At 49.5% G+C, this 14522-nt stretch overlaps 1 protein-coding gene across 3 annotated transcripts in view; it reads right to left on the bottom strand.

The window, feature by feature from the left end:
• Positions 1 to 3885: 3885 nt before the first annotated feature.
• GATA4 (GATA binding protein 4) overlaps positions 3886 to 14522 on the bottom strand; it is a 48337-nt gene continuing 37700 nt past the window's right edge. Inside the window, exons 2-6 of one of the 3 annotated variants that reach the window (XM_088837648.1) lie at positions 11386 to 11552; positions 10303 to 10428; positions 7356 to 7443; positions 5431 to 5579; positions 3886 to 4193 (exon numbers count right to left, since the gene is read on the bottom strand). In XM_088837648.1, the coding sequence (XP_088693774.1) occupies positions 4011 to 4193; positions 5431 to 5579; positions 7356 to 7443; positions 10303 to 10428; positions 11386 to 11552 (713 nt within the window). In that variant the 3' untranslated portion in view covers positions 3886 to 4010. Of the gene's footprint in view, positions 4194 to 5430; positions 5580 to 7355; positions 7444 to 10302; positions 10429 to 11385; positions 11556 to 14522 lie in introns of those variants that run through there. The other 2 variants (XM_055427929.2, XM_088837649.1) reach the window with 2 other exon arrangements.

Here is a 14522-nt window from a genome sequence, read left to right on the forward strand (position 1 = left end):
ATGTGTCAGCCTTCACTGGAGATGCCCCCTCTTTGGGTCCTTCTGAAGGCCTCCTGACACCACCTCTAAGTCAGGGCCTAAGAGCACCAGCGGGCGCCTTACAGGATCTCTCTGTTCCCGCTGTTCCTGTGAGCCCAGAGCACAGCTGTGTGTGACTGCCCCTCTCTCTGCACAACTGAGCCCACAATTTCCCAGGCTTCAGCCAGTGTTCTAGCCATGCACAGCCCCAAAGAAAACTGGACTTGGAGAACCTAGGTCTGCTTTAGTGCCACCTTTGCTTGGATTATTTAGCTCTTCTCACTGATGTCTTTTTGCAAACTGGACTGCTGCAGCTACGGGAGGGGAGATAATAATTGCACAGGAGCCAGGGTAGCACAGAGCAGCTGTGCTCCCAGGAGGCTACAGAACAGAGGCTCAGTCACTGAACAGAAAGGAACAGTGTCCAGGGCCTGGAGTCCCCAGGAACCCAGATTCCACTTCCCAGGCTACACTTGGAAACTCTGAGCCTTGTCCTTGGTTCTGGGAAGATACCTGTTTGTGTTGTTAAGGATGGAGGCCTGTTTGTGTTCCAGCTTCAAGCAAGGCAAGGATGTAATCTGAAGAGTAGTCTCCAATGTCAGAAAATGATTTTAGAAACTGACAACCAATCACATCCACTCCAACAGCGGCTTGCCAAATGACCGAATTTCTCATGTCCACATAAGCAAGTTCTGGGGGCTTGGAAGAGGGGGCATCAAGTAATCCCCAGCCCAGGTCTAGTTGGTGCATGTTCAGTGAGTATAAACTTACGTTCACTACTGTCACCCCAAGCCGAACATCTGGGGTGAAGCACATAATCATGGCTAAATCCGCTACTACTTACCCTCTAAAGGTATCGAAGAGTCACATATTAAGGACTGATGCCCCTGAGTGTTAAAATGATTTGATCTGCACTTCAAATGTCTTGTCACAATGAGGGGTGAGCCTGAAAGGGACCATGAGGGATGTCTCAGCCTGAACAAACACCCTGCAGGGGCTGCATTCACCATATTAGGGCAGACACTTATTCCAAGGACGCCATCATTGTGAGTCCACCTCAAACCCCCACCTCCCCATTCTTCCTCTAAGCCACTTCCCAATCATCTGGGAATTACATCCTTTCAAATGTCCTGATTGGTAGCAACTTGACCTCCTCTGGGCCTCCCTGGTGGCTCAGATGGTAAAAGAAACTGCCTACAATGCAGGGGACCCAGCTCGGGAAGATCCCCTGGAGAAGAGAATGGCAACCCACTCCAGTATTCTTGCCTGGAAAATTCTATGGACAGAGGAGCCTGGAGGGCTACAGACATTGGGGTCGCAAAGAGTCAGACACGACTGAGCGACTAACATTATTATTGACCTCTTCTAAGTATACATTTGACTTGAAAAATCAACCCAGTCTGGTGAGCAGGGAGGCTGAATAAAGTTGGATTTTACCATCTGGGGTGAAGCACAAGTTATGACCATATAAGGAGTGAGGTCAATCTTCTAGTACTGTGTGTGTAGGTATATATATATATATATATATCCATCCTCTGAAAGCCATTCCTAAAGGGAAGTGGCAAAAATGTTTTCAGCTAAGACTTCATCATCAGAAAACACATCCTCCCCAAGGCTAATAGAAATCCTGGTAGGTTTTATTTTTGCTTCTGAATCTCTTGCTTCTCTTTGCTAGAATTATCCATTACTCATCTTTCTGGATGGTAGATTCATTGAATCGGTTTGGCTATTTCATAGCCAGTTTAAAGGCTTTTCCAATTTTACATCGAATGTTTGTTATAGTTTTTTATCCTCACTTGCTCAAAAAATAACGCGGGTGCTGTGAAAGGTCAAAGACCTTCAGTGACCCACTGGGTATAAGCCATCTGAGAGGCAGGAGGCTGCTACCAACAGTGCTGAGTGGGAACGGATTTGCCTGTCTGGGTTCTGTTCCACAAACCTTAGGGTCACCCCCCTCAACCCCACTCCACTTTTAAGATGAAGCAAGTAAGCAAGTCTGTAAGCCTAAAAAAGTGAAGACAAAATGGACAAAGGAGAGGTTTTACCCCCTCCTCAAACCATAATGGAGAAGATGGCAAGCAACTCAGCGTGACCCTGCAGCACACGTGTAAAATAAGGGGGACTGCCACCTCGCAGCTCTCCTTCACACTCCAGCTACCAGTGTCCCCAGCAGCTCTAAAAATGGCCCCCTTCGTGGGGCCGCAACTTCTAAAAGGCCACAGGAACTTCAGTTAAGGGCTGGTTCAACCCGCCCTCGGAAACCAAACCTAGAGGTTACCTGTCAAGGTCACAGACTAGTCAGTAGCAGCACTTGGATGCGTGTCCTTGTCACTAACCCCCAGCACCTACAGAGGACGTCTCGGCCAACTGCCAAAATGAATGGACGGAGAAGTGATTCTGGAAAGGGGCCTCGGCAGCTCAGGACTGCCTTGCAACAGGCAGCAGTGAACCTCTTAGAAAACACCGCGGAGGGAGGAGGAGAAGGGAAAGAGGAATACAGATAAATTTATTAGTTAAATACTGATTTTACAGCCATTTCACCTTAAGACAACGTTAGCAGTTTTGTGGGTTAGGGAGGGGAATACAAGGGGTGGGGAGCGGCTTTCGTAGAAGAAAGCCGATGTAAATGATGATTAAAACAGAACCTGGGTTTAAAAGTAACTCTGCTACCGCTGGGAGGATTGCGGGGCGGGGGCTGGGTGTTCGTGGAGTAGCACAGAGGAAGGCCAGTCAGCTACACTCTGTTGGCAGCCAGGGCACGGAAGGCAGCATCTTCGCGAGCCCCGGGTCTCGGGTCTCGGGTCTCGGGTAGAGATAGCAACGCGGAGAGGAGGCCAATTGCCAAACCGAGGGAGCTGCAGGCGCCCCCTCCCGCCCTTGTATCTTCTCTCATCACTCATCGTCTTTCTTCCATGAGTCGTGTTGTGTTTATTTAAATATATATTGGAAAATCCCTAGCACTTTGCCTCCTGGACAGACGCCTTCTGCTGGAGAAAGGCCGCGGGTGCAGGTAGCGCGCGCTGCTCAGATGGACTCGGCCCGCGGCCCAGGCAACAGGTGCGTTTCCAGGGAACCACGGCGCATCCGCAACCCGCCGCACACAGCGCAGCTCCAGCCGCGCTGGGGGAGCCCGTACGCCAGGCATCCTGTCCAGATGGATCTCAAGTCTTAGATGACTGCTAGTCAAATTCGCTTCAGCAGCAGAACCTTTTTTGTTCTCAGGAACCCCCCTGAGCGTGATGGGGCAGAAGAAGGATTCGGGGACTAATTCAAACTGCAGGCAGAGCAGAATCACCGAGAACAGCAGAGGGGCGTTTCTTTTCAGAGGCCTCGAGGAGGGCGGGGGTGACAAGAAGGAGCGATTTGAGCCTCAGAAGGAACTTGCAGGGAGGCGGGGTTGCCAGCTAGCGAGTTTGCGGAAGCCACTCTCCCCACGCAGCATCTGGTAACACTGACCCTACACGCAGCGTTTCTGGAGTCAAGATTCAATATGAGGGATGCGGGTGCACTGAGCCCGAAGGGGAGTGTTGGCCGAGGGCAGGACCGGCCGCGGGGCCGAGGCATCCCAACACACGTCCAACAACAGATGCCCGCCCTACCTGCCCTGGGATCCCCGGTGCCCGCAGCACCGTGGAAAGGCCACCATCTTGGGTGCAGTGGTGGAAACAGGGGAGAAGAATTTCTCGTCTCTTGTCAGGGGTGATGGGGCAGAAAAATGAGAAAAGTCTGCAGCTCCGTGGGAGGGGCTGAGGTGCGCTCCTGGTGAAGGGGGTGGGCTCCTCCTGATCAGAGTCTGAGCTCTCCAGTCCCCCACCTTAAAAAGGTATGCGCTAAAATCCCCTAAGCAAATCACTGACTTCAAGTTTCTTCCCAGTTGTTGTCTGGAGTCATTCCCAGACAGAGCAGGCCAGCACCCCGGAGCCCAGAGCCTCATCTCTGCGGTCCCCCGTGTCCCCAAGTCCGGGCAGGAATCCGAGGAGGGAAGGGTGACATTATGCAGTGATTATGTCCCCATGACTGTCAGCTAAGGCCAGGTTGTTCCAAGGGTCCTGCTTGGAGCTGGCCTGTGGTGACTGGCTGACGGAAGACGCGTAGCCTTGTGGGGAGAGCTTCAGAGCGGAGAGGACCGGGTGGATGGAGGACCCGTGGCCAGACATCGCACTGACAGAGAACGTCTGAAAGTGAAAGGCATAAGACACCATCAGTGGGATCCTTCCTACCAGAGAGGGGAGCCCTGCTCTGTAGCTGTGCCCAGGCTGGATCCCACCCCAGGAAGGGGACCAGAGGGCAGGGTCAAAAGATAAGGGCAGGAGTGGTGCCATGCCACACTGCTGGCCCCCCTGACCCCTGAGGCATGAGAGGCAAGGGGTCTCCTGACTGACCAGCTGCTTCTCAGCATTCTCCCAGTAACTCTGTGACTACTCTGGTTTCTCAGACGCCTTCGATGATTGCATCAGACAGACATTTTCTACAATCTTAGCGCCATCAATCTCTAGTTTCCAAAGAGAAGTCATTCCCCCTGCCCAGAAGGGGCTCCTGGCTCTCCTGGTCCCAGAGGACCAGTTTCTCTTCACTCTGACAGCAGGAAGCTCATTAGGACATGCTCACCTCAAGCACAGGAGGAGAAGAGATCCGTTAATGGGAGACCATGACCAAGTTTGGAGGCATTCTGGCCCCAAATGGGGGAACCACAGAGGGAAGAGGCTGGAGGAGCAGGGTTGCCATCATATCTGACAGAGGGACATGAGGGTCCTGCTGACCCATCTTCTGGACACATGTGTGAAGCTGGACCTGCAGCCAGCTCTCATTACAACAGCACCCTGCCTGTGACTCCTCATCAACCCCAAGCCTCCCACCCTGCCCGCTGCAGCTTCCACAGGCCAGGAGGGACCTCATCCTCCTGTTAAAATCTACCTACCGCCAAGATCAAGCGACCCTCACTGAGGAGACAGACTTGCTTAGAAAGCCCCGTTCTGCCTCCCACAGCCTGTGATGGGTTCACCAGTTCCCCCAGTGAGCCCACAGTCTGATTCAGGTTGCAGTCATGCTGTGTGCCAGCCCATCTTCACTGGCCCTGGCACAGTTGTTGCTGTTTAGTCGCTAAGTCATGTGTGACTCTTTGCAACTCCCTGGACTGTAGACTGACAGGCTTCTCTGTCCACAGGATTTCCCAGGCAAGAGTATTGGAGTGGGTTGCCATCTCCTTCTCCAGGGGTTCTTCCCAACCCAGGGATCGAACCTGCGTCTTCAGCATTGGCAGGCGTGTTCTTTACCATTAAGCTACCAGGGAAGCCTGGCCCAGAGTATATCACGGTGTGTATCCAAATCGCTGTAGCTTGATCAGATATGCTGAAATGTACCCCTGTGTGGACAGTCCCTTGCCTCGGTTGGGGGCCTGATCACCTGCAGTACCTGCGACAGGGAGCTGCTGGGCCCGTAGTGGGATGACAGCCCGGGCTCTGTTTTGATGGGGCGCATCTCCTCACTGCTGCTGGCGGCCACACTGCTGGAGCTGCTGGAAGCACTGGTGGTGGGAGGGAGGCTCTCACTGCCTGAGGGACCTGGAACAAGGCAGAGTCAGGACACCCAGCCCAGGGGCCAGGACACATGGACGGTGGCCCTTGGAGCCAACCAGGGCAGATCAGTGCTAATGTCTCTGTCTACACTTGCTGGGAAGAGAAGAAGCAGGACCCTTCATCAGGGCAGGGTGGCAGTTCTCATGATGAAGCAGAAGCAGCAGAATTTCAAGGGAACTTTTTCAGATGACTGGCTCATCCCCCCTTATCCCAGATCCTTGGGGCCACATATGTCTCATGATTCAAAACTTTTGGATTTTAAATGGGGCAAGACCTATATATTATAGAATATCTGTGGCAGGGTCTGGGACAACACCCAGTAATTAAATATATTAATAGTTCTCCATAAAAATGTAAATATTCACACATGGGATAAGTAAAGATTATAAATAGCCTGTGTCAGTTCAGATTACGTCTTGCTACCAGATCTAGCTCCCTGGGTTTGGAACTTCGGATGGGGGGTCATACACCTGAACTGACACCTGATGCCCCAGGACTCCACCACGTAAAGAGATGAAGTTCGCAGGGGAAGGTGCTGGACATACATACAATGTGCAAGGAGGGGTAAAGGCCGAGGACCAGGTATGAGACCCTACACGTTCTAATAATACGTGACTGCCAGAAGGGACCAGCCACCGTGGAACCTGGAAAAGGAGCACTTCGGTCATGTTCTCAGTAGTGGAACAGGGAGAGTCATCTGAACTTGTCAGGCCTTACATTAGAAGATAAAATTTCCATCAGATCTCTGCCCCTGCCACATTTTCCAGTAAAATCTTTGACAGTGGTACTGACTGAGAGGGAAGTGCTCTTTTTTTAGACTTTTAATTTTGTATTAGAGTATAGCTGATTAACAATGTTGTGATAGTTTCAGATGGACAGCAAAGGGACTCAATCATACGTATATATGTGTCCATTCTCCCCCAAACTCCCCTCACATCCAGACTGCCACATGATATTGAGCAGAGTACCCTGTGCTATGCAGTGGGTGCTTGCTGGTTATCCATTCTAAACATAGCTGTGGGTACATGTCAAACAGGGAATGCTCTTGGTAGGGGACCCAAGTAGTCCTCATCTTGAAATCTAGAAATGGAGAGGCAGAAGGTACACTGAACAGAAGATCCATGTTTCCTAAGTGAAAACACAGGGGTTTCAATCCCAGCTCTACCCATAACAGCTATGTGACTCTTGTTGAGTCACTGCCCTCTCTGAGCCTCAGCTTGCTCATCAGTAAAATGGGGATCATAAATGGGGTCTAGTGAGGGTCTTTAAGGATTAACAAGACAGTATTTGTGAAGGAGGTCTGTAAAGTACAAAGTACACACAATGTTAATTATACACTAGCTTACAAAGCAATGTCCAAATCTAACTGAACACAATTCAGAGGCCCTGTGTTTCTTGACCTCATTTTGCCCAAAGTGAACTAAAAGGACTTGAGTTCTTGAGTAGCTGCAGCACTAAAGTTGGAGGGACTGAGTAACGTTCCTTTTTCCTCCAAGACCGATCTAGCTGGACCTCTGCAATCTTTGCAACTGGCAAAAATCAGGCCATGACAAGAGTTGAGCCTGCTTTAAAAGCTCCCAAAATGTTCCATGGCAATGCTACTTTTGCACTGTTATTCATTCTGTCCTGAAGGGCAGGGAACGGATGATGCTTTCATTACATCTCTGCAGCCTGGGCTGGCCCACCTGAGCATACACGATGCTCATTCACTCTGAGGGCTACTGACTTATTCACAGAATTACATGGAGATCTTTTTCTCACCTGCTGGTGTCTTTGATTTGTTAAGGTTCTTGGGCTTCCGTTTTCTGGTTTGAATCCCCTCTTTTCGCATTGCAAGAGGCCTGGGGACCTAGGAAGTTGCCAGTCAAAAGTCAACATACATAGTTTTCCAGTTGGACATGATCTGTGACAGTATTTACACAACACACACACACACACACACACAAATACTGGGAAGGCCAGATCTGTGCAATTCCTCTATAAACTTTGGGACTGAGTCTAAGTGAATCAGGCCTGGAACTGCCTTTGAGCAAGAAATCAATTCTATTAAAAAGATGAGTTGAACACTTATATTTTGGGATACTGTGCTAGACCCTGGGGAAACAGACTCAAAGACACAGTTCCTTCCCTGTAGAGTTCACAGTGTGTTGGGAAACACAGACAAATAGAAAATAACCAGATTTATAGGTGACGTGGGAAAACAGAAAAATGAAAACACTAAACTCTGTCTTGGGTTGGGGGAGGGAAAGTGGCAGACTGGCAGGGTCCTCTTTCTAGTATTTTAGAATAGTGTGCCTTGCCTACATCTGGCTTCTTTCAGGCCTGGCCAACCAAATCTTTTAGTCCCTGGTCTATGCTAGTCTCTCCTATGGGACTAATACAGGCCACACCTGCAAATACCAAAGGAAAAGCCACAACCACTTTTGAGATATGAACATGGAATTGTTAAAGAGAGAAGTGTGGGGAATTCCCTGACAGTCCAGTGGTTAAAACTCTGCGCTCTCACTACAAGGGCCTGGGTTCATTCTGCAGTCAGAGAACTAAGCCAGCAGAGTGGCTAAAAGATAAAAGGGGGCAGCAGCATACGTGAACCTGAACTGCCTTCCAGTCAACGCAGTCAGATGAGACAGCACCTCCACCTCTGGAGGAAAGTGTCCTTCCCTCCCAGCCCTCCTCCCCTCCGCCCTCCTCGAACCTTCTTGAACACCATCCTGACTTCAGAACAATCCTGCCCTCGTGTGCACCCCCACCCACATCAGTACTTTAAAAACATTGTCATAAAATGCAGATCACATGAAACTTACCATCTTAACCATTATTCCATGTATAGTTCAACAGCGTCACACATATTCACACTGTTATGCAACCGTCTCCACCATTCATCTCCTGAACTCTCTGCTCATTAAACAGGAACTCCTCATTTCCCCCTCCCCTTATCCCCTGGTTTTACTTTCTTGGGGTATCTTTTTCCATATACTAATATGAATTGGTATACAATCAAATATATTTTTTTAATTTCTTTTATGGCTTAAGAGTTTTGAAAATTTGCTGACAAAAAGTTCTCCTCCCATCCCCAAGGTTATATAACCTCTCCCTCTACATTTTCTTCTAGTATTTTTACTGTCCCTTTTAAAAGAGGTTTTACATTTCACATCTTTAATACACCCAAGTTTATTTTTGGTTTTGGTAGGAGGCAGAAGCCAAGTGTCATTTTTGTGTTCCAGACTGTGTCAACACAAGCTTTCTTAAAATGCTATTCTTTATGCGTTGAATTGTTACATTTGTTATATACCATACTACCATATACACAGACTACTGTTGAGTCTCTCCATTGGTAAAACGGGAATTAGACTTATGTAGTGTTAAATCCCATGGATGGAGGAACCTGATAGGCTGCAGTCCGTGGGGTTGCTATGGGTTGGACACGACTGAGCGACTTCACTTTCACTTTTCACTTTCACACATTGGAGAAGGAAATGGCAACCCACTCCAGTGTTCTTGCCTGGAGAATCCCAGGGATGGGGGAGCCTGGTGGGCTTCCGTCTATGGGGTCACACAGAGTCGGACACGACTGAAGTGACTTAGCAGCAGCAGCAGTGTTAAAGATTGGAGAAGGCAATGGCAAGCCACCCCAGTACTCTTGCCTAGAAAATCCCATGGATGGAGGAGCCTGGTAGGCTGCAGTCTGTGGGGTCGCTAAGAGTCGGACACGACTGAGCGACTTCACTTTCACTTTTCACTTTCATGCACTGGAGAAGGAAATGGCAACCTACTCCAGTGTTCTTGACTGGAGAATCCCAGGGACAGGGGAGCCTGGTGGGCTTCCGTCTATGGGGTCACACAGAGTTGGACACGACTGATGTGACTTAGCAGCAGAAGCAGCAGCAGCAGCAGTGTTAAAGATGGAAGTGACGTTCCCTAGCAATGTCTCTGCTACGGTCTGAATGTGTATCCCCCTCAAATTTATATGTTCACAAACCTATAGTCCAAGGTGATTGTATTAGGTGGTGGGGCCTTTGGAAGGTGATGAGATCATGAGGATGAGCCCTGATGAATGGGATTAGTGGCCTTATACAGGAGACCCCACAGCATCCTTGTCCCTTCCACCATGTAAGGACACAGTAAGAAGTCTGCCACCAGACAGAGGGTCCTCCCTTGATCTGGCCTCTAATCTCAGACCTCTAGCTTCTAGAACCACAGAAATTAATTCTTGTTGGTTAAGCTGCCCAGTAGGGCTTCCCTGGTGGCTCAGACAGTAAAGAATCCACTTGGAATGCAGGAGACCTGGGTTAGATCCCTGGGTAGAGAAGAGCCCCTGAAGAAGGGAATGGCTACCCACTCCAGTATTCTTGCTTGGAGAATCCCATGGACAGAGAAGCCTGGCAGGCTACAGTCCCTGGGATCGCAAAGAGTCGGACATGACTGAATGACTAACACACACGCACGCACACACACACACAAGCTGCCCTGTGGGCCTCCTGGGCGGCTCAGTCAATAAAGAGTCCACCTGCAATGCAGGAGACCCAAGCTGCCCAGTCTACGGGACTGTTACAGGACCCTTGATAGACTGCTGTAAGACTGTCTCTGGACGCTTCCAGATTTAACTATATTTAAGAAGGAGACAATGAATTATGATCTGTGGGGAAGAAGAGGGATGAGACCCAAGCAGTGGAGGAAAGCACGGGAAGTGGTGTGGGGGTAGCCTTACTCCGTGGAGCTTCATGTAGAGGCCGCAGGCATTACACACTGGCTCGCCCTCGGCATTGCGGCGCCACAGCGTGGTGGTGGTGGTCTGGCAGTTGGCGCAGGAGAGGCCTACTCGGCGGGAGGCAGACTGCAACACAGGAGACAGACCCTTCAGGCCCAAGGCAGGCGTCATGGCATCTGCTTCACCGGGAGCTATCACGGGGCGGGGCCGTGTGAGTCTCAGACTCGCCGCCACCGCGAGGGATGCTCCGATGCTGCGATGCGTGGATGCTGGGAATCGGGTACCCCAGCCTCTCACGGGTGCATGGGACTAAGGGCTGGGCTGCCGGAGACAGCAAATCCTGGTCGTTCCTGCTGTGTCAGCGACATTATCAGTCACTCACGTCAAGGAAAAGCCCAGCAACCACTGGGCACTGTAAGCAGAAAAACTACTCCCCAAAGTAGAATTAACCCGGGCCTCAGGGGCTGGAGTCGACAATTACTGTATCCCAGAGACGTCAAACAGTGACTTCAAGAGAGGGAAGCAAGCACCACGGTTTATGCCCCCTGTTCTTCTTTCCCTAATATCTGTGAAAGCTATTGGTCAAAATTAAATCGTGGTAGAAATGACCAGGAAACTAGGAGCCAAAAACTTGCTTCTATCTCCTTCCCAGCTACAGGGCCGGGCACACCCTCACATAATCTTTGGGTTTGTCAATGGATCAACCGAAAACTGGGTAAGTCACAACATAAAAAGGAAGAGTCAGCCTTCCTCAAGGGGTTGACGTGAGCGCAGGAGACACACCACATAATGCAGGCAAGGCATGGCTTTTCTGAGCCTCACTTTTCACTTCTGCATAATTAAGGGGTTGAACTAAATGGACTGGGCCATCCCTACAGTTCAGACTAACGCTGAAGGTGGAAGAAATGACTCGTTGCCACCCGCCCAATCCTTCAACCTGCACCTTCTTTGAAAGATAACTTGAAACCCCTAGAAACCAGGAGCTTCCCACCGAGGCGGAGCCGGAAGCCAGGAGCTGAGAGAGGCAGAGAAGCAAGTGCCCTGCCCCCTGCCCTGGCCCCGCGGCACCAGGCCCCGGCTTACCAGGCGGCGCTGGGGCTTGATGAGGGGCCGGTTGATGCCGTTCATCTTGTGGTAGAGGCCGCAGGCGTTGCACAGGTAGTGTCCTGTCCCGTCCCGCCGCCACAGAGGGGTGGACATGGCCCCACAGTTGACACACTCTCTGCCTTCCGAGAAGTCATCAAACATATCTACTGGGTGGGAAACGACACAGAGGATTAGCTCTCTGCTTACGCCCAGAAATCTCAACGGAGAATCTGGAGACCACAGGAATCAGGGCCTTTCCTTGCAAGGAGTGGAAGACGGGCCACCGTGGGCTGCCATTATTTCCTCACTCCGCCCTCACCCTGGAGAACCGGCTCCAAGGCCTGTCCTGGGGAGTGGACATTTTGCCGCCGGCATCACAAACACAGCAGGGCTCTCCCTGGTTCTGAGAATGGGAAGGGAGGGCGGCGGAGACCACCGGCACCCGGACCCCCCGCTCCTACAGAGCTGGGGGTCTCACCCGACACCGAGTTCCACTCAAGACCTTCTTTCTCTCGTTGTTCCCTTTCAGAATTGAGATTTCAGTTCCTTTTCAGTAAAAATATAATAAATGTTTACTTCAAGAAAGTTAAATGCTGAAATGTGTAAAAAGAATATAGGAATCACACCTAATCCTATAACTCAAAGATCACCATGTTATTAAGTTTGTTCTGTTACATCCTTTGTAATACTTTATATATTGACATAGCTTTGCCTACTTGAGGTCAGGCTGTATCATTTTGAGCCTGTCTTTTCACTTTATATCAAAGCATTTTCCCATATTAGAAATTCTTCAGAAACTTTAGTGTATGTGATCCCATCACAGAAATGCACCATCCTTTATTCTCATTGAATTTTTAATAAGTCATTACCCAGTTTCTGATTTTTGTAGACCCAGCTCATTCTGTAAACTACTCTTAGCATTTCTGGTTATTTCTCAGGATATTCCCCTAGATATAGAATTACTGAGCCAAAGGGACTCTCTTTTTTGAAAGCTCTTGAAATTTTCAAACTTCCCTGCATGAGAAGGTTGTAATTCATTTTTCTCATTTCAGTATCTGTATGATTATGCTATGTCATAATTTGACATTTTTCTTGCTTATTGGAACAAAGAAATAAAGGTGCATATTATGAGCAATGATGCCTTAGAGTGGAACCCATCCACAGGGACATGGCTATCCCGGCCAATCCCCTGCACTCACTTACATGCCCCTCCCTTCCCATCACCTTTGTCTTCCACTGTCTATAGAATTTTAAAAAATATTTACTTATTGATTGATTTGGCCATGCTAGGTCTTAGCTGTAGCATGTGGGATCTAGTTCACTGACCAAGGATTGAACTCAAGCTCCCTGCATCGGGAGCTCAAAGTCTTAACCACTGGACCACCAAGGAAGTCCTAACGTCTATAGAATTTAACAGTTGACACAGTTCACTTGTGTCATCCTGCTGAGAGAGGTTGGGCCAGTTTTCTTATTTCCTGTTATCAATATAAAACCTGGCTGAGAACTCCCAGAAGTCTCTCTGACTCCGTCTGTATTGCTTCCGATTTTGAAAAATTTTATATTCTAATCTTCTATCCCTAAATACAGCCACTCTGGTGTCCAGATTGTTCTCATCCTACTATGAGAAGCAAGAGTGGATTTTTCTCTAGTTCACGGGGAGACTTGAGGAGGAGGGTAACACCTTTCTCTGCCATCAGGACTTAGCCCCGTTGCTCTGGGGGTTAAGGTCTCACATTCTGTCAGTTCTGTGACCCCACTACCTGCTCTAAGGGAACATGAGCTAAGAGAGAAAAGGATGGTGGGGGCCCTCCCCCCAACTCTGGGTACACAAACAGTCATTTGCACCTGCAAACAGGTAACTGTGAGTCAACAGTGTGCAGGTGTGAGGGACTGTGTGCTCAGTCTCGGGAGCTGAGCACACACAGTCACGAGAGAGGCTATTTTTGCACCTAGGTCACACTGAGAACCCTCCAGCAAGGTCACCTGCCTTCAGAGCCCCACAGGACATGACTCCTGTACTCAGCTTCCTTTCCCAAACCCGGGGGAGGCGTGAACAACCTGCAGGGCACCCTGCCACCCCACCCTTGCCTGGCTGCCCTGCTCCCTTGGCCTAGCCTTCTGGTGAGAGGGCTGGAAAGGCCAAGGGAGCTCATAAAAGGCCCTCAGACCAAGGAGAGGCGCTTGCAATGTGCCCATTTGTAGCGTGTTTACAATCAACACTAGATGGCACTACAGCCTCAAAATTGATACTCCTCATTCGGGTCTAACTGGACAGAGGGCTTTCGACAGCACCTTCCCATTCCAAACCCAGCACAACTCAATTATTCTTTTTTCTTTTCAGGCCCAAAGGTGGCCTGAACAGGAAAACGAACTCTTATTTAATTACCATCCAGCTTTCAACATTTTTCGGCCCATCTTGTCTCATGTATACCTCCACCCACTTTCCCTACCTGATTTTTTTTTTAAGAAAATCTCAGACTTTCTGCCATTTCACTCATAAATATTTCAGAATGTGCCCCTCACAGATAAAGATTCACACTCTTTCCCTTTTAAAGATGAGCAAACCAACCTGTTTCCTATGTCCCGGTTCATCTAAAGAAGGCTGCACAAACTGAGGGCTCTCAATCCATTCCTCTTTTTGTGGAGGGGACATTCCCTTTTCTCTTCACACTTACTGTTTCACATCCCAGACAGGGTCTTATCCCAGGAGCCTCCTGAGCAGCTCCAGCCTCTCTGCTGGTTACTAGCCTGACGAGTTGAGAACCCAACACCAAGGTTTGCCTTAGAAACACCTTCTCACCTGCCACACAGAATGGGTTACACAGACAAGCAACTATTTTATAGGCTGGGGAAAGGCACTGGAGGTCGGCGAGTATGTATTTGTCACTGACAAATATTTACTGAGTACCTGCTATTTAAGCACTCTGATAGAGGTCATAGGAGCTATGAACACTAATGCCTTAGTTGGGCAAACTGGGCCAGAGTATCAGTAATGTAACAGAATAACTGAACTCATTTGGGCCATGCATCTTTAAAAAAAAATTTTTTTTTTTGGCTGTGCTGGGTCTTCATTGACGCACAAGGGCCTTCTCTAGCTGTGGCGAGTGGGGGCTACTCTAGTTGCAGCGCACTAG

This window comes from Moschus berezovskii, chromosome 7, assembly GCF_049115385.1.
Source record: "Moschus berezovskii isolate FMDL1 chromosome 7, NW_MosBer_1.0, whole genome shotgun sequence".
Taxonomy (NCBI): Eukaryota; Metazoa; Chordata; class Mammalia; order Artiodactyla; family Moschidae; genus Moschus; species Moschus berezovskii.